The 26030-nt window shown below is 38.5% G+C and overlaps 1 protein-coding gene and 1 pseudogene across 1 annotated transcript in view; one reads left to right on the top strand and one right to left on the bottom strand.

The window, feature by feature from the left end:
* TPK1 (thiamin pyrophosphokinase 1) overlaps positions 1 to 26030 on the bottom strand; it is a 343243-nt gene that overhangs the window by 126244 nt on the left and 190969 nt on the right. The window contains exons 6-7 of the mRNA XM_032866795.1: positions 25484 to 25579; positions 1131 to 1277 (exon numbers count right to left, since the gene is read on the bottom strand). Of these exons, the coding sequence (XP_032722686.1) occupies positions 1131 to 1277; positions 25484 to 25579 (243 nt within the window). The remainder of the gene's footprint in view (positions 1 to 1130; positions 1278 to 25483; positions 25580 to 26030) is intronic.
* LOC116873153 lies at positions 21924 to 22267 on the top strand (annotated as a pseudogene).

Below are 26030 nucleotides of genomic sequence, written 5' to 3'. Positions count from 1 at the left end.
TACACTTATGACCAAATCATATAATCTTTCATCTCGTTTATGTACCAATTTTTTAACAGTGCTTTATGTTTATGTTTTTACACATGACTTCTTCACCAGACATGTGTTAGAGAGCAAAAATCATGTTACTAGTTTTCTTAGCCCTCCACTGCCTAGCAGTGCAATGAACAGCAGGCACTCCGAAACTGTTTGTTGACTAAATAAATGGACAGTATGGAGTTTGAAAACTGAATTCTTCAGCTCTCTTTTCACATCTCATAGGAAGTGTTCCAGAAAGCTAGGCAATGCAAAGAGCAAGGGAAAAAAATGCAAAGCTGGCTGAACAACAGGGAGCATGCATTATACTCACTATATTAACCGAACAACAATTTTTAGGTAATGACATGCTACAGATGGTAGATAGCAGATGGGGTAGAAGCAATGCTGGAAGCAGTACATTACAATGAGAGGCAAAAAAGAAGAACAACTGTCCACTATCTTCTAAAAATGTTACCAGATGATTTTTTTTCTAGATGAACTCACTGATCAACCTTATAAAACTTACTTAATAAGAATTCTGTTCTAAGCACTATGTTGATAGAAAATCTCCTCGATATTCATCATGGGAAGTGAATGACATGATCATTAGAAATTTATTCTGAGGCAGTGAAATTAATAAGCAGGCAACCTATGAAGAGTAAAAGCTAAAGATTTTCTTTTTAGTGCTTAACAAAATCAAATCCAGTTTCCAATTATAACGACAACACTGAAAATATATGAGAATTCCATTTGAAATATTTGCCAAGCTTTGTGTTTCCTCTGTTGAGATTTTTCTCAAGTGGCATTCACATTCAGCTGCTCAAAATGCAAAAGTGTTAAATTTAATTCTTAGTCAATTTAATTAAAAGTTACAAGATTTTTTTTTTCCTGGGCATAATAAAATGAAAACTTTGAGGCTTCTCCTGTACATGTTTGCTGTTCCATGCTCTGAGGCAGTAGAACAGGGTAAACACAAGTAGGCCAACATGATCAACTTCACTCATGTGTCAACTTCAAAGACACACAGTAGGCTCGTGTTTTCTGCAAGTCTATTTGAATGTTAAAAGTTCTGTGGAAGCAAAGTGCTGACATTATATTTACTCTTCACTTACTGGTTGAAGCAGGTAGATGAGAGATTCCTCTTGGATTATTATAATTGGCACAGGAGTGATGCAAGTAGCTTGGAACAGGGTACTCACAGATGCCATAATCTGGTCAAAACGCCCACCAAGACCTCCCAAGGTCACGATTACATCTACCTAAGCAAGGCAAAGCAAAACTGAAAGTCACACATTTAAAGTATTTCCAATAATTAAATAGCATCTAACAATGAAAAAGAGCTTCTAATACTATATTTTCTGTGATAAGCCACAGAGAAATGGTAGATATAATTTCTTTTGTTCAGATGAAGGATTGAAGTTACTTGTTTAAAGTTGCATAATTGGTGAGAAGCAGTCACAATTCGAGACCATTCTCTTTCAAGTATAAATTTTGTTTTTCCCATCCGCCTGTTGACCTGGAAAACTGGTCAACTCTTCCTTTACAAGTCTGTTTATGTGTTCCTTCCATTTGGAATCTTCCCTGACTTTGCAGCTGGTGTCTCTCCCATCCACCCCATAGCATACCCATGGGCTCTTCTTATAAATACAAAGGTTCATCACCCCACTAGAATTCAAGTATCTTGAGAACCTATACCATCTTTTTATTGAGCCTAGAAATATTGCCTAAACTTTCAGGGCTTCATTTTTATGTTCATGTGCAAAAATTGGATAATATTTGCCAACTGATAAGTTTGTTGTGGGATTTAAATGAGGTACTCAAAGGAGTTCAGTATAAAGCATTTAGAACATGTTCATGACATAGTGATTCTCTAAAAATTATTAGCTATTACTCTCTTGCCATTTGCAATGATGTGGACGGAACTAGAGGGTATTAGGCTAAGTAAAGTAAGTCAGAGAAAGATACCATATGATTTCACTCATATGTGGAATTTAAGAAACAAATAGATGAACATAAGGCAAGTGAAGGAAAAATAAATTAAGATGAAAACAGAGAGGGGAACAAACCATAAGAGACTCTTAACAATAGAGAACAAACTGAAGGTTCCAGATATTTTTATGCCAATACAGCTTTATGTTATTTTCCCTTTTTTAAAACAGATGAGGATTGCTAGAGGGGAGATGGGTGTGGGGATGGGATAACTGGGAGATGAGCATTAAGGAGGGCAGAGGATGTGGTGAGTACTAGGTGTTATATTCAACTGATAAGTCATTAAATTCTGCCCTTGAAACTAACAGTAAAGTATATGTTAACTAAATGGAATTTAAATAAAAATTTAAAAAATAATAAAAACATTAGCTCTTATTCTACCACCATATTATTTTTGGTATTATTACAGTTATATGTTTTTAACATTTTTGTTATTATTACCTATAGTTTGATATGTTATTTTTCCACCACTTAACACTTTCAAGATAGCATTTCCTATAGTATAATTTATTTAAATGTTCCCCTGTTGCTGAAAATGTATTTCCAGGATTTTAATATATAATATTACTTTGCTGACTTCCTTCTATATAAGACAAAGGGTAAAGATGGGTTGTGGGGAAGTAAAAGAGAGCAGAGGAACCTTCTCCTGAATAAAGCAGCCCACAGTGGGCTTGAGAAGAGAACACAAGACACCTTCTTCTATACTCATCCTAATCTCATAATGTATCTACAAAGTGGATATAGTCATTATGGAAAAGGAAGGACTGAAGCATTTAAAGTAGCACAAGAAAACCTTAAAAATAATAAAAATGGACTGTAATAATAATCATTCCATCTGGAATAAAAAAGAAATTGCTTAAAAGTAGGGAGTATGTGGTTGTTAGGTTTTTAAACAAACAATTTTCATGAAAGAGAGCTTAAATAAGATTTTGTCCATAAAGATGCCAAGGTTTTAAAAGAATAACATTAACCAAGCACCCATATGACCTGTACAGCTCCTAGAAGAGTAAGTGGTATGAAGTCCATGAAGCCAAAGGCTTCATGGTCCCACTGTGTTTCTCTGGTCCCACTGTTAATCGTGCCTAACACATCGAAGAGAGTCAAGTGTTTATGAAAGAGTAAGTGAAGACACTGAAAGAAATGACACATCACTTAAGGAAGAAATAGCTTAATTGCTATATTGTGGGAATACGTAAATCAGAATGGGTTTCCATAAAAAGACAAAAGGCAAATTATACAGAAGAACCAAGACATCTGAAATGAGTTTTCTGACTCTATCAGAATGTAGGGAGAATGGGAATTTTTACTTTGGGTAAGATACTTCATGTCAAAGCTAGAGTTTATTAAGACCCATACACAATACTGGTTTTGGCGATCTTTCAAGAACTCAAAACATTAGACTCAGCGTCCAAGAAGAGCACGCAACCTAGGAAGCACGTATTACTCTGAATACATAGACAGAGACAGGGACATCTGTTAATCTTCAGAGCAAGAGGGTAACTTGTAAGCAATTAGGCTTAGGCCTGCTGAGGAGACTGCTTCTGTTTGGGGGAAATGGCTTCTAATCTTAACTAAGAGGACTTATTAGTAAGGCCACTCCAGACCAGTGGGGAATAGGCCCAGAAATTATATACCGCCTCAGAAAAACTGTATAGAATTTGCTTTAAACTGAAGGAAAAAAAACTCAAAGAAGTTATATATGAAATATAGCAAAATTGCTAAGGCTCTAGTAAAAAGCAAATGGCATATTCTTATGCACATAATCCTAAATCCACATCAGAAGCAAGGTCTAGTGAGAGTTTATTCACTATGCAGATTCTGGAATCCCTTTTTTAGGGTCTCAATTTTTCATTACTATACTCTAAGCCTTGAGGGATCCCATAACCTTTAAGAATGAAATTTAATCCCCCTCTTCTGCACTGGGGTATCATGATGAATAAGCAGTATCTGTAGATCAGTGATTGAATTTTTCAGAATAGAGAAGCCGCAAGATTACTTCTCATCACGACTCATTCTCCCTACAGGAAGTATTTAGCAAGACTGATTAAAAACATTAGAGGATCAATGGGGGCTGCAGGCAGGGCGAGGGGAGGGTCAGCCTGGGAGGTTTCTGCAGCTCTCTGGCGCTAGCTCTAAGGAGGACATCTGGATATTACAGAGAGAGACAAGAGACAGACACCACCCCTGCACATTTACGTAGGCTTTACAAGGCTAGATTTATGTGTTTAGGACTATAATGCCACTGGGACAGCGTTCAATCCGAAACAGACCATTTGTAGACTGCCAGGGTGACTATTCTGTGTGGATCCAAAGCCTTGTGCATTCATTTCTAATATCACCCCGTGTATTTTGTATTTTTAAAACTTTGTATTTCCCGAGGATTCAACATCTTCAGACAGACTGTGAGCACCTGGCCCAGGAAAATAGGTTCACAGGTGAGAAGTCTGGTCCCTGCCACAAGTTTCCCCTTCTTGCCCTCCCGACTATGACCTAGTGACATTCAAACCGACCAATGAAGTCCTCGCAACCCTTTGGTTGTCTACCCACCCCGACCCCCAGTAAAGCACTTCCCATGGGGCCTCGCTCTAGCCTGCAGCTCCCCCCCACCCCCGTTTGATCCTGCTTGCTGGGTGTTCCTCCCATGCAGTCCTCAGCCTGGCATACCACGCCTTCCTTTCTAGGACCTCTCAGTATACCAAGGCCTTAAATTTCAGATGTCTGTGTCTGCATCAGACAAGATTCCCAATTTAAGTAACATAATTATTCTTTACAATACACCCAGGCACACTTAGTTAAAACTTTTGATATACTTTAGTATCTCTCCTTCAAGAAGAGGCCCATGTATCCCAGAGGCTAGCCCCAGAGTTCGCAATAGAGCAGACAACAATATTTCCTGAGCTTCCCTTAAGCATATAAAAACTCAAGAAAATTTGAATAAATAACCAGAGAGGCAAGAAGCTATCTGTTAGGCTGAGTTAACACCATCTCATTCCTACAAAAGAACACTTCCCTACTTAGCAAAGGTTCAAATAGTCTGTGGCTTTTGAAAAGAGTAACTTATTTCATAAGTTACTCCTGGTAATATTTATTGATCATTTACCTTGTGTTAGGTGCTATTCTAAACAATGATATATCAGTAAAGAAGACAAAAACCTCTGCCTTCATGGCACTGACATTCAAATGGAGGATAAGACACAACTGATAGACATACAAATAAGCCTGTTAGTTGGGAGGGGAAATGCTGGTAAGTGCTAAAATCGGGAGAATAACAGCAGGAGAGGAGAGGGAATGTGCTTCCACTTTCAGGAGCTAGAGCAGACTAGGTTACACAAAGACCCAGAAGAGATGAGGGCGGTGGCCACATTTATGGATACCTGGGGCAGGATTCTTCAGACTGCAGATTATGTTAAGGCCCTGAATCAGTGACAGAGCCCCAGGCATTTTCAAAGAGTATCAGGAAGCAGTCTGCTAAAATTAAATGAGAAATTAGTAGAAGATATCAGAGTAAAATATAAGTATTAGATTCGTAGAGACTTGTTAAGCCACTGTAAAGTCTCTGACTTTTATTGGCATTAAGTAGGGAGCCATTCTGAGCAGAGGAAGACATGATCCATGTATTTCCAAAATCAGTATGTTCCAGAATTTCTCCACTTCTCAATACCCACAACCTCATGACAACCATGGCTCAAGCCACCAAAATCACCAGGGGGTAGAAGCCACCATTATACCACACCTGAAGTGGCACATAACACAGGTCCAGTAAGTATTTTTTTGAATAGGGGTGCCTGGGTGGCTCAGTGGGTTGAAGCCTCTGCATTCGGCTCAGGTCATGGTCTCAGGGTCCTGGGATCCAGCCCCGCATCGGGCTCTCTGCTCAGCGGGGAGCCTGCTTCCCTTCTGCTCTCTCTGCCTGCCTCTCTGCCTACTTGTAATCTCTGTGTGTCCAAAAAAAAAAATCTTTAAAAAAACAAACAAAGGAACTATAAAACCCCTAGAAGAAAACATAGGGAAAAAGACCCTTGACATTGGTCTTATCAACCCTTTTTTTAGAGATGACACTAAAAGCACAGGGAACAAAGGCAAATATTAAAAAGTGGGACTGGACTGCATCAAACTAAGCAGCTTCTACACAGCAAAATAAACAATCAACAAGAGGAAAAGGCAGTTTTTCTTACAGAAGAAAACATTTGCAAATCATCTATCTGAGAAATTAATATCCAAAATGTATAAGGAACTCATATAATTCAAAAGCAAAAACTCATCAACCTGATTAAAAAAAGGGCAGAGAGGGACGCCTGGGTGGCTCAGTTGGTTAAGCGGCTGCCTTCGGCTCAGGTCATGATCCCAGCGTCCTGGGATCGAGTCCCACATCGGGCTCCTTGCTCGGCAGGGAACCTGCTTCTCCCTCTGTCTCTGCCTGCCTCTCTGCCTACTTGTGATCTCTCTCTCTCTCTCTCTCTGACAAATAAATAATAATAAAAAAAAATAAAAAAAATCTAAAAAAAAAAAAGGGCAGAGGAGCTTACTAGGCACTTTGTAAACAAGATGCACAAACGGCCAACAGGTATATGAAAAGATGCCAAACATCAATAATCATCAGAGAAATGTAAACTAGTTCTGGTTCTATATCCAAAAGGAATGAAATCAGGATCTTGAAGGGGGTATCTGCAGTTCCATGTTCAGTGCAACATTATTCACAACAGCCAAGATCAAGAAACAACTAAGTATCTCTCAATAGATGAATGAAGATCACACACACACACACACACACACACACACACACACACAAGAAATGGAGAATTATTCAGACACAAGATAAAAGGAAAACCTAAAGTAAGAACTACACAGATGGACCATGAAAGCATTATGCTAAATGAAGTAAGTCAGACAAAGAAAGACAAATACCGTGTAATCTCTTTCATGTGTGTAATCTAAAAAAAGCCAAACTTTCAGAAACACAAAGTAGAATGATGGTTGCCAGAGGCTGGTGGTGGGGAAAAGAAAAATGCTGGTCACAGGGTACAAACCCCCAGTTATCAGATGAGTAAGTCCTGGGATCTACTGTATAGCATGGTGACCGAAGTTACTAATACTGTATTAAACACTTGAAAGCTGTTAAGACAGTAAATCTTAAATGTTCTCACCATCCCAAAATATCAAAACAAAACAAAAGGTAACTATGTGAGGTAATGGAGGTGTTTGCTAGCTCTATGGTAATCATTTTGCAATATATTTGTGTATCATATCATCATGTTGAATGCCTTAAATTTATACAAAGTTATATATCAGTTTTATTTCAATAAAGCTGGTAAAAATAAAGAGATATTTAACATTTTTTTCACACTTGGTCTCCAAAATCATCAATGTTCTTTACACTAATAGCACTTCTCAATTTGAATCAGCTACATTTTAAGAACTCAAGTGACAAATGGCTAGTTTTGGACAGCACAAATCTAAAAACGGCAAAAAGCAGTGGAGACACCTACCTCTAACTTCCAAAGCCCATTCTAGAAAAAGTAGTGGGAGAAACAAAACAAAACAACAGCACCACTATGACTGCAAAGAATTGCCATCCTTAGGGAAAAGCCCAGTTTATGGCTGGAGTTAGACATAAAGACACTGAATGTACATATATGGGAGAGATTAGTGAGAATGAACCATGAATTTCAGAGGGTACCAACAGGGAGGGCATACATGGTCTAGGGCAAGTCATTTATTTTTTAATATGCCTACTATTCTCTGAAGAATGGAAGCCAGTCTCAGAGGCTAACAAGTTTTCTACTGGTTGTGATGTACCAAGGACTCAGTGTTTATACTCTAAAAAAGTGTTGTTACAATCTTATTAGCCCCATGGCTAATACAATATTTAATATTTAATTACTATAGTATATATTATAAATATATTATGAATATTCACTTAAATATTTAATGTTTAAATGTAATACAAGAAAATATAATGCAATATTTTAAATACTCTATTATATTCTATTTGTGTACATATACACACAAGTCACCAACACATGCCTATTAGGCCATATTCTGTAATACATAAAATGTAAAAAATCAACTTCTAACTGGTTTCTGTTTATTTCCTACACTCAAGTCAGGGGATTTTCATGGACTTTATTTGTAAGCCAGGGAGAGTGTTGTGAGAATAGGGTTGCCTTTCATAGGCAATCCTATATGGCAAAAGGAACCCTGAAACGCTGGATTAATAGATTAGAAATCTGACAATAGTATGATAGTCTTTCAAAAGCCAGGGAACCACATACAAGTTACTAACCTCACTGTGGCTCATTCATAAAGGTAAAGGGCAGACCAGATTCATTAACATATTTTTTAAGATTCCTTTCACTTCCAACAGTCCACATGAGGTTCTCTGGTTTCCACTGTAACAGGTTAAATAAAAACCGTGTCTATTTTGTTTAGAAAAATAAATGAAAACCTTAACTTTGCATAATTTGCCTTAATAGAATCATGACAAGACTGGTTGAGGGATATATAACACTAAAAGGAGAAGCAATTTCATTTTTCTATCATAGCAGTAAAAACCTTTCAGTAAACAAAGGATATGCTTTTCTCCATTTGTCCTCAAAAAGACTTAGATACAGCATGCATGAAGTCTACAGCAGAAGACAGTGGCTGTCAGCATATTTTAATTACATTTACTTTCCATAAATTGAATTCCAGAGTTGCATAAATGGACAATTTCTTTAAAGCTCTCCCTGATAAATAGGGTGACCATACAATTTACCATACAAACTGAGACACTTCTGAAAGGAAAAAGGGGACATTATATATAATTATACCAAGAATACAAGAATACAAGGATAAACCAAGACTACGCTATTTAAACCAAGACATATGTTTACCCTACCGTTTGAGAATTATAACAAACATCAGCCTACCCAACTTAACAAAAGTAAACACTAGGGGCTCAAAAATTTAGATACTACTCTTATGCTTCCTTTAACTCAAAGATCTGTACTGTATTATAGTAAGGCTTGAATAGGATGAGATTCTTTGGTTCAATTGTTTGACGTTCCCATTTAAAGATGGAAAAGCCAACACAGGCCAGGAACGGAAAAGCTGGATCAAGACAGAGCAAAAACAATAAACTGGCTAAAAAAATCAGCAATGTCAAAATGTTTTAATAAGCCTATAAAGGAATTCCAGTGATTGATACAAAGTACAATGAGCCACCAGGGAAATTAAAGACCACAGATTTCATGGTATCAGAAGAGAACTGTACACACAAACACAGAATATACCTAGCTGAATGGTAGCTTGTGAAAATAAGACTAGAAGGATCCCATTTAAATTTCAACAGTTTAATGTAAGCTTCTTTGGGTGAGAAAGAAAAAATGCCTCTTGCAATGGCAAGATAATGAGTCTTTCATTCGCAGATGAGAAATCTAAGAAAATTAAGGTTAAGGGTATGGTTAGTTTAAGCATTTTCAAAGGATGCCTGCTTCCACTTTCTAAAAAAAAGTGAATTTGTTTGAACAGAGTATTTGTTCCAACTTTGTCAAAGTGTAAATACGTTGTTATTAAGAAATGTCATTAATGTGTTTATACAAAACTTGTTTTTGAACGTGTTAGAGAAAAGTTTAAAAAAAAAAAAAGAGGAGGAAGGGACCTATTTATATCACTGAAAAGTGATCTATGTAGCCAAGCTTGTCTGCATTTGACAGAGAAACTACAAAGGCCCTGATAAGGATCTGTACTAAGACTTCTGACTGCTATCAACCATAATCCCTGGTAAAAGTTCTATCATAAAAGCCCAGACAGCCCACTCTCTTGCTGATTATGGGGAACTTACTATGCCCTGTGCCTCTCTGGAGAGCTCAACAGAGGGGACTCCAACCTCCTTGTGCAGACTGGAAGGAACTCTTGGGGGCAGAGATCCTTGACACACCAGCTCCAAGTCAGCAAAGGAGGCAGCCAGGAGAATTGACCTGTCCCAGTAGGTTGTGTGGGGGGTCCCCTCCCTACTGGTGAATCCTCTGCTAGCTCGCATGTACTTTCAGTATTGGCTACCCTTTGACATCCCAAACCAATGAGTTCTACCTCTCCCTCTAAATAATCACAATGAAACCCTCCTCTCACTCCGGTTAAGCTCTTATTCTGGCTTGCCCTAGGAGAATGAACCCTGGAGAAGGTTTGCTCTCAAAGGGCTTCTCATGGGTCCCATCAGACTTCAACTACAGCATCACTGACAACATATCAGGATAATCTGCTTAACAAAGCATCTACCCCAGAGACCGCACATTCTTAGAGTCAGAAACTGTCTCATTCAGTATGCATTTTTTTTTAATACTCATGCATTTTTCAATACACAATACTTAGTAGAATACCTGGATCCACATAAAGGACTTTTGTCAGCTGAATGGTGAGCTAAACAGTTACAGTTTTTACCCTGTAACTCTTTGGCAAACAAGACCAAATCATCGTCAAGTGTAGACTTTGTCTATCTTATGGTTCCTATTCTCTCTATGGTTCCTATTTCTCAAACTCTTGATAGGGAAAATGACTAAAGAATTATTCTTCAAAGCATCCTGTAATTGGCTCTTTTATTGGTGTCATTGTAATTTCTGTCCTTTAATTCAGCTTGCATACAACCATTATGCTGTTTCTCAAAATTATCTTATGGCTTTCCATTCAATATTCTTTATGGATTACCATCACATGTAGATCAAGTTCCTTGTCTAGAGATGAAGGATTCTCCATATGTGAACCACAAACTAACAATGACAACTGCCACAAAGTTTTCATCCTCAGGGTTCTTCCTGCACACACTGTTTGAATTTTTCTTTGTTGACTCTCAGACTTGCCATTAAGAATGCCTAAAGCACTTTAATGTCAGGTACCCTGGTCAAGAGCAAGTAAAGGACAATGAGTGAGAGTTCATTCCCATAATAATGCGATGATTTTTTGGCTGGCCCTGGACAAAGCTTTGAATTATTTTAGTTAAACATTTCAAGACTGATTTTACTAGCAGTTCTATCTTTCCTCACAGATCTGTCCTGAGTACTAATATATCCTTGATTAACTGGACTATAGGTTCAAGCTATATCAATGAGATCCCTGGGGATGCGACATCTTTTCCATACTGTGATATATACAAAAATGTGGAAATGCCTTATTTTTCCTTCCCAAGTAAATACACCAAGGGATAGCAAGAGCTAATTTGCATGTGTTCACATTTCTCTGTATCAGGAAGTGAGTGCCAAGGAGAGCTGGATGGAATAAATAAACACACTAATGGATTTTTTTTTTTAAGATTTTATTTATTTATTTGACAGACTGAGATCACAGAGAAGCAGGCAGAGAGAGAGGAGGAAGCAGGCTCCCCGCTGAGCAGAGAGCCCGATGTGGGGCTTGATCCCAGGACCCTGGGATCATGACCTGAGCTGAAGACAGAGGCTTTAACCCACTGAGCCACCCAGGCGCCCCGGATTTTTTTTTTTTTTTTAACATGATTTTATTCTATTAGCTCTGCTGAAAATTAAGCTCTTTGAGGAGTCAGGAATATATTTATGAGTAAGTAAAATTACATGAAGTCACAGTTTGTATAAGTAAGTACATGGATATTATAAATCTACTGGAGGTAACTACAGTCTCTAACCCTCTCACATTATCAGGATACAAAGATATTTCTAGGGAAAGGTATTCACCAAAGGTACTCCTTTTGAATTACTGGGGTCCTGAGAAATGGAAAAATCTTCTACTTGTGCTTTGGAACAGCCAGACTACCTTACATGGCATCTTTGACACAGCTGGTATTTAGTGTAAAATTAAAAATCAAAAGAGCATTTATATCATATTCAGAAACAATCAGCTATTTGGAAGTAGAGTTTGAAAGGCTATTACAATTTGCATTATATAAGCTTTGTCCACAGAAGCTAAATGATTGCTCAGTAGAGAATGAAAAAATTCCATTCTGCCCTCTTGACCCTCCTGTTCAACACAGACCAGATACGTCTCACTCCAAGAACTCTCTACCATATATGTTTCCCTCTGGAAGCTGAATATTTGAAAAAGCACTGAGCAGTCATTCTTCTCATTCTGTGGAAACTGGGACATGAACCTGTACCTACTTTCTTTAGTCGTTTTCACCCACTGAGCAAGGTGAGAAGAGACAGATAATTGTCCACACTTCTCTGCGAACAGACTGACTTCAGTAAAAACTGCTTTGTTCCCAGATGATGAGTATTTCTGCACTGGCAGATCATTTCTTAACAGCAATTATCCTCTCTTGCATCACTGGGATTCGTTTTTACACAACAATATTTCTTGCTTTGCTTCAACCATAAAAGAAGTCTTCGCTGAATATTCTTGTCCAAAGTGATAAATGAAACTCTTGGTTTCCATGTATAGATGGATTGGAGTTAGGTATTTGCAGTACTTTGAGTGCATTATTGTCCCAAAGTTTGGTGGTATAAAACTCTCTTCATTTTTTATTGACCAGTTTACAACAGGCAGCTATCAGACTTGCTGTCGTGCAATCCTTAGGTTTTGCAATCTGGAGCTATATAAATAGTTTATGTTAATTATCCCCTTTCCACCTTCTGGGAGAATGGAGAACATTTTGATTGCAAATTCTGCACTTGGTCATTAACACTCTGGTTTCTAGATATGCATTCGACCATTTTATAATGCCAAATGAGAATGTTAAAACTGTTACTGCAGTGACATTAATTACTTAAAGCTTATTTTTTGCAATGTGAGTAAGTGTGCTTTACCTAATACATGTGCACAAAATAGCTGATGACCTCATCATCCTCCAGGTCACCTTAATGTTTTATATGCGATGCTATTATTTATTATTTTGTAAAATGTATTTCATATTCAAGAGCATCATAGTAAGTTAAGTGTAATTTGGGATAAAACATTTGTTCAATAATAATTTCCTCTTTCTGAAATACTTTATTTATGTGAATGCTTTAAAAAATCAGACTACTTAGGGTCCATTTTATAAGCATCTAAAATATCCAGTAGAAATGGATGAGGAGACAGAATTAAAATGTAATCAGTGTACTTTGAATTCAGATACTATCTCCTAATGTGTTCCAAAAATCTGGATCGAGTTGTTCATACTGAAAATTACATAAATTCACATACATGTTGAAGAGGAAAGGAGCTAGAATCACCTGACTTCTACCCTAGGCATCTGGATTTTAGTATGCCATGTGCCATCATGGAACCAGCACATTGACCACGGAATGCTAAACAGAACTGCTCTGGGAGAGCAGACGGTCATGGAAAATAGAATGACATTTTCTACCTCAGACTACTAAGAGAGGAGAAGAATGGAAAGAGAATACTATAAAAATTTCATCTTCTCCTCTGATTTAAATGGGACATCTGGGATATTACTCTCATCACCTACCACAAACAAGAATGTACTGCTATGTATACATTTTTCTCCTAATCACTTAATTAACTACCACTGAAAATATACTGATCTGATATGTACATCCCCATGATAAGCAGTAACATCCTTTTAGTTCTTCAGTCATGACTTAAACTATATGCAAATCATTGCTTACAAGTATAGTTATTTTGGGGGCACCTGGGTGGCTCAGTCAGTTAAGCAGCTGCCTTCGGCTCAGGTCAGGATCCCAGCATCCTGGGATCGAGCCCCGCATCGGGCTTCCTGCTCGTCAGAGAGCTTGCTTCTCCCTCTCCCTCTGCCTGCTGCTCTGCCTACTTGTGATCTATCTCTCTCACTATCAAATAAATAAAATCTTAAAAAAAAAAAAAGACAAATAGTTATTTTTACTATTATGGACAATCACAGTCATAGATGTAGGTATGACCACATATATCTCACTAAGGGATTTGCAGAATAAGGAGAAATTTTTCAATCTACCATGCAATTTCAGGATATTCCATTATACGTGTGTTTTTCTTACAGAAGTCCTCACGAGTTTCCTTCTCCTGTCTGCAGTTTCTGCATCTTCGCAATGCAGTAATTCAAAATAAAACAGTCATTTCCGTGTCAGGTCAGCATGTCTTCTGCAGAGGAGCATCATACCAAACATATCTGCAATTCTCTGCATTAATAAGAAATTTTATCTGGCAAGTGAGTCATCCAACAGAGATTCCTGGTAAGCAGATAAACTTAACCCTTGTCCCGGGGCCTATAAAAGCTCACTGCTCCTCTGGCAGGGATGGATGAGGCTGCCACAGCCGCTGAGGCAGTAAGCTTTTTATATCCGTAGCAACAGCTCCCGAGTCACTTCAAAGCACTGGGTGTATCTATTTTCTCTTGTTACACGGCACTATAAAAAAGATTGCTGGTCTCCAAGAAGAAGGAAAAACAGAGATGTGAATTTCTCTTTTGAAGGCTACTCCAAAATGATGTAGGAAACAGCCTGCTGGTTCACTCAATGTCCAGAATACTTTCCTTCTCTTTCCTTCCTTCATTGTCTGATACTTCACTTGCGCAGCATTTGTTCCAGAACCTGAATATGTAAGTAGTTACTCTGGCACTTGACAAGAAAACAATGCTGGTTACATACTTAAAAACAAGACGTGTTTTGTGAAGACATAGTCAAATACAGCTGAATATGTCTACAAGCACACGTGTTACTTTTTAGAAATTCATAAAAATTATTAAGTTTACAACATTGCTTTGAGGTGGAGAGGCAGAGGCCAGAAGGTAGAGAAAGCTGGCCGATAAGTCCTACAAGACCTCAGCTATCCAGCAGATGTTGGAAGTGAATGGCACTGCTTTCAATATTATTTCAAGGAAGTTGGCAAGATTTATTCTTGTCAAGCTCACAATGTTAATGGCTTATGAGACAATCTCTACGTGTTTTCATTTTTTAGCTCTCAACTTTTGCAAGTAACTTAGAAAAAGCAGCAAGATCTAGAAGATACCAATTAATAAAATGTAAAGAAGGCATTACATATACCATTTTAAAGTACTCACCACACATATGTCCTCCCCTACCCTTAAAATGAAGAGAAAAGGGGCACCTGGGTGGGTCAGTGGGTTAAAGACTCTGCCTTCGGCTCAGGTCATGATCTCAGGGTCCTGGGATTGTGCCCCGAATCAGGCTCTCTGCTCAGCAGGGAGCCTGCTCCCCTCACCCCCACCTGCCTCTCTGCCTACTTGTGATCTCTCTCTATCAAATAAATAAATAATTTTTTTTTAAATGAAGAGAAAAACTGAAAGTATAAATGACTGAATAATAGCTCCATGTACTGCCAAACCTCCAAAATTTTCAATTATAATGGAACAAGAGCTGGAGCAGTAGAATAAGCCTCATTAAAGTAGAATAGTTAATATAATTTACCAACATTTGATAACAAGGATTTGCTTAAAGAGGATTCTTCCATACCCATGCACATTCACTCATTCGGTAAATATCTGTGAGTGCCCACCGTGTGCCAGGTGTTGTCGTAAGTCCTGGGAATGAACATGTACAATTACCTGTCCACATGATATTTATGTTTCTGTAAGTGGAGATGTAACAGAAACAAACTTCCTAAATATCAAATGGTGACAGTTGTGATGGAGAAGGCCCCGCAGACGAGGGGATGAGGACTGCTGAGTCGAGGAATGGGAGAGGAGGCAGGGTGAGGGGCATTATTCAAAAAGGGAGGTCATGGAAGGCCTCATGGATTTGAGCTGCGATTTCCTTTGAAAAACAATTATATTATCCCATTTTCTCCAATGAAAAGTTAAAGGTAAAACAGAGAAGAGATATACATAAACAATTTACTAAAAAAAAGTTGACTCTTTTCTGCAGAGGCATGTTACAACATTTACTGTAGTCTGAGTTATTCTATGGTTATATGTGCATCTGTGTCCTCTATTAGACTGGAGGGTCGGGGCCATGAGCTCAGTCACCTAACCAAATATAACGACTGAGACAGATACTGTGCAAAAGTTTGTTAAAGCAATTGGAAGAAGATCCTCAGTAGCTTTGACAGTATGTCTGAAGGGAGGAAGTCTGCTGTTGCAACTCTAGACTCTAAATACACCCCTCCGTGAGTGTAAGGCCGCAGTGGCTATCACAGGGTTAGGGAAGTCAGAGTATGCCCCCATTTTCTTGCTGCACCAAAGGCAAGGTGCAAACAACGGTTAGCTGGGCTGTGCAACTCACCTCCCTACTGGATTGCATTACTAAGCACACAAATACCATTCTCACCAGTTCCCTGGGAATAAGGAAAGTTGAAGGCATCCTCTGAGAAACATTTCACTATGTAAGGAGTCCTCCATTCATTTCAAGTGAAATCAGAATATGTCCAAAACAATGATATGGTGAGTCCATGAACCTGGGATATAAACTCTAACTCGTTTTAAATAGACACTGTCTAGGGGTGCCTGTGTGGCTCAATGGGTTAAGCCTTTGCCTATAGCTCAGGTCATAATCTCAGGGTCCTGGGATCGAGCCCCATGTCCAGCTCTCTGCTCAGTGGGGAGACTGTCTCTAGCTCTCCCTCTGCCTACTTGTGATCTCTCTCTCTCTGTCAAATAAATAAAATCTGAAAAAAAAAAGTCAAATTATCACATTTAAAAAAAAATAAACACTGTCTAATTCTAAAACCATAATACTCTATGAAATTTATTATAAAATCAAAAAAGTAAATATATTTATATTGTATTTTGTGAAATACATAAAATTTAATCTTATAAAATAAATATAATTAACATAATTACATATAAATTATCTATCTTCTATAACAAAATGTATGATATAAATATATGAATACATTATATAAAATATGTTACAGATGACAAGACCTAAAATATACAACAATATATGACTATTAATACTATAGCTGTTATATTTTTATTAAGGATTTTATGGAAGGCAATGAAGTGCTTTGCCTCATAACCTGCTGGTAATAATTAGATTCTTTTTCTGATTTTGCAGAAAGACATACACCATGCACAAAAATAAATTCAAAACAGATGAACGACCTAAATGTGACACAGGAAGCCATCACAGTCCTACAGAACACGGGCAACAACCTCTTTTGACCTCAGCCATCTCGACTTCTTACTAGACATACAGTGGGACACAAGTAAAACAAAAGCAAAAATGAACTACTGGGACTTCATCAAGATAAAAAGCTTCTACACAGTGAAGAAAACAATCAACAAAACTAAAAGGCAACCTACAGAATGGAAGAAGATATGTGCAAATGACATATGTGATAAAGGGTTAGTATTTATGAAGAACTTAAATTCAACACCCAAAAAACCAGTAATCCAGTTAAGAAATGGGCAAAAGACATGAATACACATTTTTCCCAAGAAGACATCCAGATGGCCAACAGACGCGTGAAAAGATGCTCCACATCATTCATCGTCAAGGAAATACAAATCAAAACTACAATGAGATACCACCTCAGCCTGTCAGAACGGCTAAAATTAACAAGTCAGGAAACAACAGATGTTGACGAGGATATGGAGAAAGGGGAACTCTCTTACACTGTTGGTGGGAATGCAAGCTGGTGCAGCCCCTTTGGAAAAACAGTATAGAAGTTCCTCAAAAAGCTAAAAATAGAATTACCCTATGATCCAGCAATTGTGCTATTAGGTATTTACCCAAAGGATACAAAACAGATCCAAAGGGGCACATGCACCCCAATGTTTCTAATGTCTATAGCAACATTATCAACAACAGCCGAACTACGGAGAGAGCCCAAATGTCTATTAGCTGATGAATGGAAAAAGAAGATGTGTGTGTGTGTGTGTGTGTGTGTGTGTGTGTGTGTGTGTGTAATACAATGGAATTTTACTCAGCCATCAAAGAATAAAATTTTGCCATTTGCAACATGGGTGGAGCTTAAGTGTATTATGCTAAGTGAAATAAGTCAGTCTGAGAAAGACAAATACCATTATGATTTCACTCGTATGTAGAATTTAAGAAACAAAAGAGATGAATATAGGGGAAGGAAGTTAAAAAAAAAAAAAGACAGAGAAGGAGGCAAACCATAAAAGACTCTTCTTAACTATAGGAAACAAACTGAGGATTGCTGGAGGGGAGGTGGGCCTTGGTGGGAGGGGTGTTAAGTAGATGATGGGCATTAAGGAGGGGATTTGGTATGATGGGCACTGGGTGTTATATTTAAGTGATGAATCATTAAATTTTATACCTGAAACTAATATTATATGTTAACTAACTAGAATTTAAAGAAAAACTTTAACAAAAAAACCACAATGCACTGGAAACAACTCTTTTAATAATAAACATATTTACTATCACAATTGGTAGGCACAACTGGAATGATAAATCATCTAAACATGTTGCAGGAAAATTAATAGGATATCAAGAATGCTAATAAGAAGATCCTTGCAGGGCGCCTGGGTGGCTCAGACAGGAGGGGTGCCTGAGTGGCTCAGTCAGTTAAGCGGCTGCCTTCAGCTCAGGTCATGATCCCAGGGTCCTAGGATCAAGCCCCACATCGGGGGCTCCCTGCTCCACGGGAAGTCTGCTTTCTCTCTCTCTCCCACTCCCCCTACTTCTGTTCCCTCTCTAGCTGTGTCTCTCTCTCTGTCAAATAAATAAATAAAATCTTTTTTTTTTTTTAAGATTTTATTTATTTATTTGACAGACAGAGATCACAAGTAGGCAGAGAGGCAGGCAGAAAGAGAGAGGAAGGGAAGCAGGCTTCCCGCTGAGCAGAGAGCCCGATGTGGGACTCGATCCCAGGACTCTGAGACCATGACCTGAGCTGAAGGCAGAGGCTTAACCCACTGAGCCACCCAGGCGCCCCAAATAAAATCTTTTTAAGGAAAAAATCCCTTCAAAGAAGAAATGAGTTAAGGTTTGCCATGATGCCCTCTGGATTTTGCATTAATGTTACCAAAAATAATTTATTTATTGAACAAATATTTATTGAATAAATAACTAGAAGGCAATAAAGATTTTAGGCAGATACGCAGTTAATACACAAGATATGAGTTTTAGTAAGAGAACAGAGTGAAAGACGTCAAACAGAAGGTAACAAAATAATCCAAGTAAGAAAAGAGTGAATGACGTCAAACAGAAGGTAATAAATTAATCCAAGTGAGAAATAACCTAGTTTCAGTAAGACTGGAAAGACAAAGTGGCACAAGGGATACCTACAGAATTAAAAGAACTGTGACCAACTGGTAAGGGACGGTGTAGAAAAACAGAAGGCTACTCTCGGGTTTCTGCCAGGTGGGTGATGGTAGTGCCAGTGCGTGGGACAGAAGTAAAGAGAAAATAGGATTCTGGGGCGCCTGGGTGGCTCAGTGGGTTAAAGCCTCTGACTTCAGCTCAGGTCATGATCTCAGGGTCTTGGGATCGAGCCTCGCATCGGGCTCTCTGCTCAGCGGGGAGCCTGCTTCCCCCCACCCCCCGCCTGCCTCTCTGCCTACTTGTAATCTTCGTCTGTCAAATAAATAAATAAAACCTTTAAAAAAAATTATCTAAAAAAAGAAAATAGGACTCTGGGAGAAGGATGAAGAATTTTCTTTTAGATACTGAAATGAAGTTCTTCTGGCTTTCCAGTCAGAAGTCACAAATACGCTTGGAGTTCTGGATGATTGTGTAAATGAGGAGGTTAACAGCACAGAAGTGGGAGAGAATATCCCTCTAGGAAGAGTCAGGTGAAAACAAAGGCGGTGATGGAGACCAAGGTAAAGAGGCAGTATAGGAACGAGCAGGGTTCCTCCTTCTGGTGCCAACACTGAGAAAATTCTACCGAATGCCAGTTATCTTTGATTAAATCCTACCCTTCTTTGATGTCCTGGGAAACTGGGCAGTTTGAGGACCTGGGCTGTTATCACAGTTTAAGGATCATCAAGTTTCCAGCTAAGATTTTCAAGCAGTTTTCACATGAAACAGCTGCCAAAATACGCAACAGAGACTCACAAGTTGAGACTTTTTGAGGAAACACTTTAAAGGTCAAAGAGTTCATAGAAAGGTATTTGGATTTGCCTAAGTGCTAAGAAGTACTTGCCTTTTTGTTCTGTAGGACTTAGTCTTATCACAAGAAGATCACACCACCTGATTGTCAAAGTATACTGGAAACAGTGAGCATCTTTTTTTTTTCTTCTTCAAGTAAGCCTCTTATTTTGGAATAATTCCAGACTTAGTGAAAAGTCACCAAGATAGTACAGGGATTATACCCTTCACCTAGGCTCAGCCAGTACTAACATTTTCTGTAACTATGATACACACCTATTCCACCCAAGACTGACACCAACATACTGTCAGAGGATTTCTTCTCCTTCCTGTGGTTCTTGGTCACGTCACTTCAAAGAATGAAGAGGGAGACCAGGCAGAGTGGTGGGGAGCAGAGCAAGGTTTACTGAACGACAAGGAAGCAACGGTACAAAGCTCCCAAAGAGGGAGGGGACCCAAGAAGGTTGCCACAGGAGTTTCTAAATCTAGGAGGTTTTATGGGCTTGTTAGCGGGCTTTTCTAATCTGATTAACCCTCCCTGTGCCTGTCATCCAATCAGGTTTTTGCCATGGAGGACTCCTTCCAGGATGGTGTAAAATCCTTTTAAAGGTGGATTCCCCTTAGGACTGGGGCCCCTTGTCCCTGACTACCTACCTTCCAACTAACCTTCACGAATACTACCTAGAGTAAACTCTAGGCTTTGTTCCCTTTTTGCCAGTTTTCCGCTTATGCCCTGTTCCAGTTCATGGACAAATCAGAACACCCTCTGCATTTAGTTTTCATGTCTCTTTCATCTCCTCTGGTCTGTGACAGTTTTTTGATCTTTTCTTATCTGTCGTGACCCTGAAAACACTGGCCAGGTATTCGGGAGAATATTCAATTTGACTTTCTCTGATTTCTTTTCAAAGATGAAACTGGGATTATGGGTTTTAGGGAAGAACTTCTCAAGTGCCCTTAGCACTCTTGAGGTTATCAAGAGGGGCATGTGTTATCAAGAATTTTCGCTGACATTGTTTGATTACCTGATTAAGATGGTATCAGCCAAGTCTCTCTACTGTGAAGTTAGTTGTCATCCCTTTCCAGAATACACGCTGACACACACAAACAGATGTATTAAATTCTACTTTAGAGGAGACTGGAATCTTGCCAAACACATGGGTCCATCAGAGAAGACGGTACTGAGGACACCAGAGACCCTTGGAAGACATTTCTCAGAAGCACTATCATGGTTCCTCCCACAACTCTGTGAGTCAGAGCTCATTACAGTGATGTGAGTAATTATTCCAAACAGATACAGTCTTAATTGTCCTCTGCAAGTGAGAAGCAACAGATATTTAGTATGGACATACAACAAAGCCATTAGTCCATTACAAAACAGTAATGTACAGCTAACCCAACAATGATAATTTGTGGACATAAATAAATAATCTAAAACTCATAGCATTTGCAGATGTCTAAACATAATGTATCTGAGACACACCATGTAGGAATTAAATAGAAAGACTAATATTCCTCACCTAATCTCAATAGTCAAGAACTCCAATTCAGACATAATGCATAGAAACTATTCTACTACATACAAGTCACAATCCAATCCAATATCTGCTCAGGCTATTGAAATAATTTTTAAAAACAATATGTAATAATCCCATAGTCTTTATGTAGTATTTAATTGTAATTATTGATATCTGTGTGTATAAAATTTAGGCATTTGCTCTTATTCATATAGTACTGTTTTAGCAGCCTACATTCTTTGATTGAAAAACTGATTAAGAAAATAATACGGTACAAGGGAGATAAAATGCATTAAAGTTTCAGCAAATAAAACTAGTATGCATTTAAATCTATACAACCAACAGTGTGCAATTAATGACAACTTTTCTGCCCAAATTTTGTCTAACGCTAAATCTGTGTTTAAAACCTCAGAGACTATCCCTACTGGGGAATGCCCTTCCTGGGGGGCAGAGGGTGACCAGAGCAATACCGCGACCCCTACGTGCACAGGTCTCCACGAGCATGGCAGCCGTCCCCTCCAGTGGTGCGCTCATGGCCACCCACGACTATTACCAGTGCCGCCTGGGCTCCACTGCCAGTAACAGCTTTTGCAAAAGTGCAGAGTATGCTGGGGAAGCCATCCCTCACCACCTGGGTCTCCCCAAGGCCGACCCAGGTCACTGGTAGGCAAGCTTCTTCGGGAAGTCCACTCTCCCATTCAGGGCTACAGTGTCAGAGTCCCCAGAATGCTCAGCGTCTCCTCAGGCTCCAGTGGCAAGATCACCTGTGACTTGATTCTAGAAGCCGTGAGGAAGCAGCCTGGTGGCCAGTCTGGCAAAGCCAACACGGGCAACCAGCCAACCTGAGTGGTCACAGCCAGGATTCGGGAGGCACTGATTTCATGAGAGCCCCTCCCCTCCCTTCCCTGTAGACTAGGCAGGCTGCCCCAAGCAGAAGCAGTTGGGTTCTCTCATACCAAAATAGCAAAACACCAAAAAGGAAGTTGAGAGAATCCCAGTCTTTACTATCCAAGCCACAAGCAAACCTTCCTCACACCCTGGAACTGTGTGCCTTGCACCAAGTGGAAAATAAACTCCAAGCAGCCAGTAAAAAAATAAATAAATAAAATAAAAAATAAAATCTCAGAGATTGAAATAATGAATTCTATCATCATATAATAGTAGGAAATATTCCAAATTGTATTTTATAAGGCCTATTATTCTCAGGGCCTTATAATCTACATTTGTTTCTACTTCTTCCTAAACAACATTCATCTTACATTTTTAGAAAGTTGGAGCAATAGCTCATAATGTTTGCCACCCAATTCAAAGGTTTAGATCTCAAGTATGCATCACGGCATCAGAAAATATATGTGCTCTTTGAAGATCCAGTCATATCAGATGGCATCCTGATAATGTATTATTCATAACTCAGTTACAGATAAATAATGTGGTAACATGAAAGCAAAGCATTAAAAAGTCACATGTATGGGTAAACCCTTTTGCAAAAGAATAAAAGTTGAGGGTGAACAGGTTTAAAATAGGTAAGTAAATAAATAAATGTAGTGATTTAGGGAAATTTTAGAAAATTAATCACATGTTCTGGATAGTAAGTTCCTTTAGGGTAAGGACAGACTAATTCAAATTCTGTAAAGTTCTAAGATGTTACATAGTACAGTTTCTTAACATATTAAATATTACTTTATCTCATAATTAACATTTTAAAGTATATGTTAGAAAGGTAAAATCTTACTAAGAAATATAGACACTTTGATGACAAATTCATGTTTATAATTTATAACAGTAAGCAGAAAAACAGAAATGTATGATAATTTGATAGGGCATTAGGTGGAGTAGTATAAAAGATTTTCCTATACAGTTGAGTGCATTTTAAGTAGAAATTGTGAACAGCCCTCATCTCATGAAGATCTTACTTGGGGTAGGAGCATCTTTTATTATTTTCCTTGCTAATTTTTCTAATTTCGCTTTTCTCTTGCTGTGACATTAAATCAAATGAAACACTGTACCTCCAGGTTAAATGTAAAGTTGAGTGGAAGCTCACAGATACTCTATTTCATCAGATTTACTATAACCTGAAGATTGTATTAATGAGACCACGCGGTTTTCATTGTGAGACATAGAGCCGTCCGTTTATCCAACAGACACTTTTTAGAACACCGAACTAATCACACTGCTGTCCATCTTAAAACTCTTCAAACTCCCTGCCACTTGTTCACTGAAGAGCTATCCATCTCCCTGAGTACCGAGTATCTATCCCAGAACGCTCTTCTTCCCTCTGCCATGCAACTCGATTATGATGTCTCAGCCTTCTCTAAGAAGCCTTTCCCCTACCCGTGTTGTGTTCGACTCTCCTGTGCATTCCTATAGAGCACAACACACACTCAACAGTCACAAAGCACCTCTTCCACACAAGGTGTGTAAGGCGTGAACAAGACAGATCTGTCCTAGGTTTGCGGGCTATATGGTCAGGCTGGGAAGAAAGGCTTCCAGTAAACAATTAGAAATAACTACCGCAAGTACTGGAAGTGTTCAGAGTGCCTTGGAGGAGAACAGAGGGGGTACAGACACATAAAGAGGCAGAACCTAACCTGGAGGGATGGAGAAGAGAAGGCCTCCTTAACAACTTCACCTATTTTGCTGTTGTGGGACAGGCAAAGAGAAGGAAAAATTTTGAAAAATATTCAAATCATGGGCAAAAAAAATCTACGTAGAGGAGATGACACCTCAAGGCAGAGAACGAGAGGGACTAGGTTATCTTTTCCGAACAAAGAGAAAAAGTAGTGCAAGATAAACTGGAGAATGTGTTGAGCCTAAATCATGCCAGAGGCCTGAGGCAGCTGTGGAAGTGCACTGCTGCTTTTCCCCCAGAAAGAACTCTCTAGGGCTGTGAGGGGGGCAGCTGACTGTCATGGCCCCGTGGCAACTCCAGGATGCAGCACAGTGAGCCACCAAGGCCACAACCTTCCCTGAGAGCTTCCCACCCATGACTAACCACAACGGGAGGAGGAGGGTCTAGTCCTTTCTGCTCAGAGCAAGATTGCTCTAAAAGGTCTTGATTCTGTCTTCCCTATTGGATTATCCAAGATCTTACCAGACTGGTTTCCCAGATGATATCTACATCTAATGCCTGATTGCCCTCTTCCCTCAGTTTGAGGCTCTCTCTGAATTTCAGTGTTAAGTTTGAGATATGATTATTAATTTTCAGACTTAATGACCAAATATTGTATTACAGATACAGATACTACCAATTTGACATATATAATTGCATTCCCAGCTTTCAATAATTTCAGTGTTGATCCCAGGAAAACTGAAACACCAGTTGTGAAGAATTTATAATTTCTTTTCTAAGAAACTCAAAATCAGCTATGTCTGGATAAAGCAGGTAACTCTCAATGGGCTGTGTTCTGTTTTTGTTAAACACATATTTAATTACAGCAATTTATTGCTAGAAATAGCACAATACATTTGTTATTGTTCAAGCTACAACAGAGATGGGAAATGTTCACTCAATTACTTTTGTTCAGTTTGTACAATGTGCTACTTGTCAATTAGGATAATAAACAAGGCTTGTCTTCAAAGACAGAAACGTAGCAGACTCTTCTCTGAGTTCAAGTTGATCATATTTTGCTTATGTAAGAGTTTGTAATGATGACTCATGGGCCAAATATAGGCCACACTTGCTTGTTTTGCCCTCATAATATTTAAACACACATATAAAAAGAAAACACATACAGGTCTTCATGGAAATGATGAATGAGAGATGAAAAGCTGCTACTCATATTAGGCCAAGAATGAGCTGCCAGTTTCAGTAACTTTACATAAGGTCCACTTTACCCGTTTTGTGACTTCACCACTACAAGGTATTTGAATCTTTGACCTCTGTTTTAAGTGCACACATTAACACTTTGGCAGCTAAGAACAGATTTATCCAATATACAGGAAAAATATGACAGCCAAAACATTGGCACAAGAGTTACCACTTCAGAGGAGTAAAAACTTTAAACAGGATCTTTGACATCCTAGTACTAAGACTCTTAACCACTAAAAAGGTATGTATCTTACCTGTAGGTGTTTTTCTTCTATCTTTTTTTGGAGAAGTTCAAGACACTTGGTGAAGTCAGTATGGTCTTGGTCAGGTGTTGAAATAATCTCACATCCCTATGTGTTTAAATTAAGAGAAAAGGTAAGAATATATAATGATGTCAGCCTTATGATGAACAAGATCAAACACTATAAAACTAAAGAAAAGGTATCAATAGATATAGTCTATTATGCCTACATTATACCCCAATCATTAGTACCATTATCTTTTTTATTTCACATAAGAAGACATCTCAGAAATGGTGTTAGAATATCACAATAATGGTCTGATTATGACGATCATTTTATTCAACAAAAGTACAGATTTATACTACATTAATGGTCTTTAAGAATCACTGCTGTGATGACATTAGAGATAAACATAAGGACTCTGGTATAAGTATTATAAAATATATTCACAGTAAAATCACCTGAAGTTAAAGTGAAACTTTCTCTTTTTTCTTTTTTTTTTTTTAAGATTTTATTTATTTATTTGACAGACAGAGATCACAAGTAGGCAGAGAGGCAG

Source organism: Lontra canadensis, unplaced genomic scaffold (genome assembly GCF_010015895.1).
Source record: "Lontra canadensis isolate GAN:19392208 unplaced genomic scaffold, GSC_riverotter_1.0 scaffold2, whole genome shotgun sequence".
NCBI lineage: Eukaryota > Metazoa > Chordata > Mammalia > Carnivora > Mustelidae > Lontra > Lontra canadensis.
The sequence above is the reverse complement of the archived record's forward strand: the minus strand, read 5'-3'. Positions and strand labels throughout refer to the sequence as shown.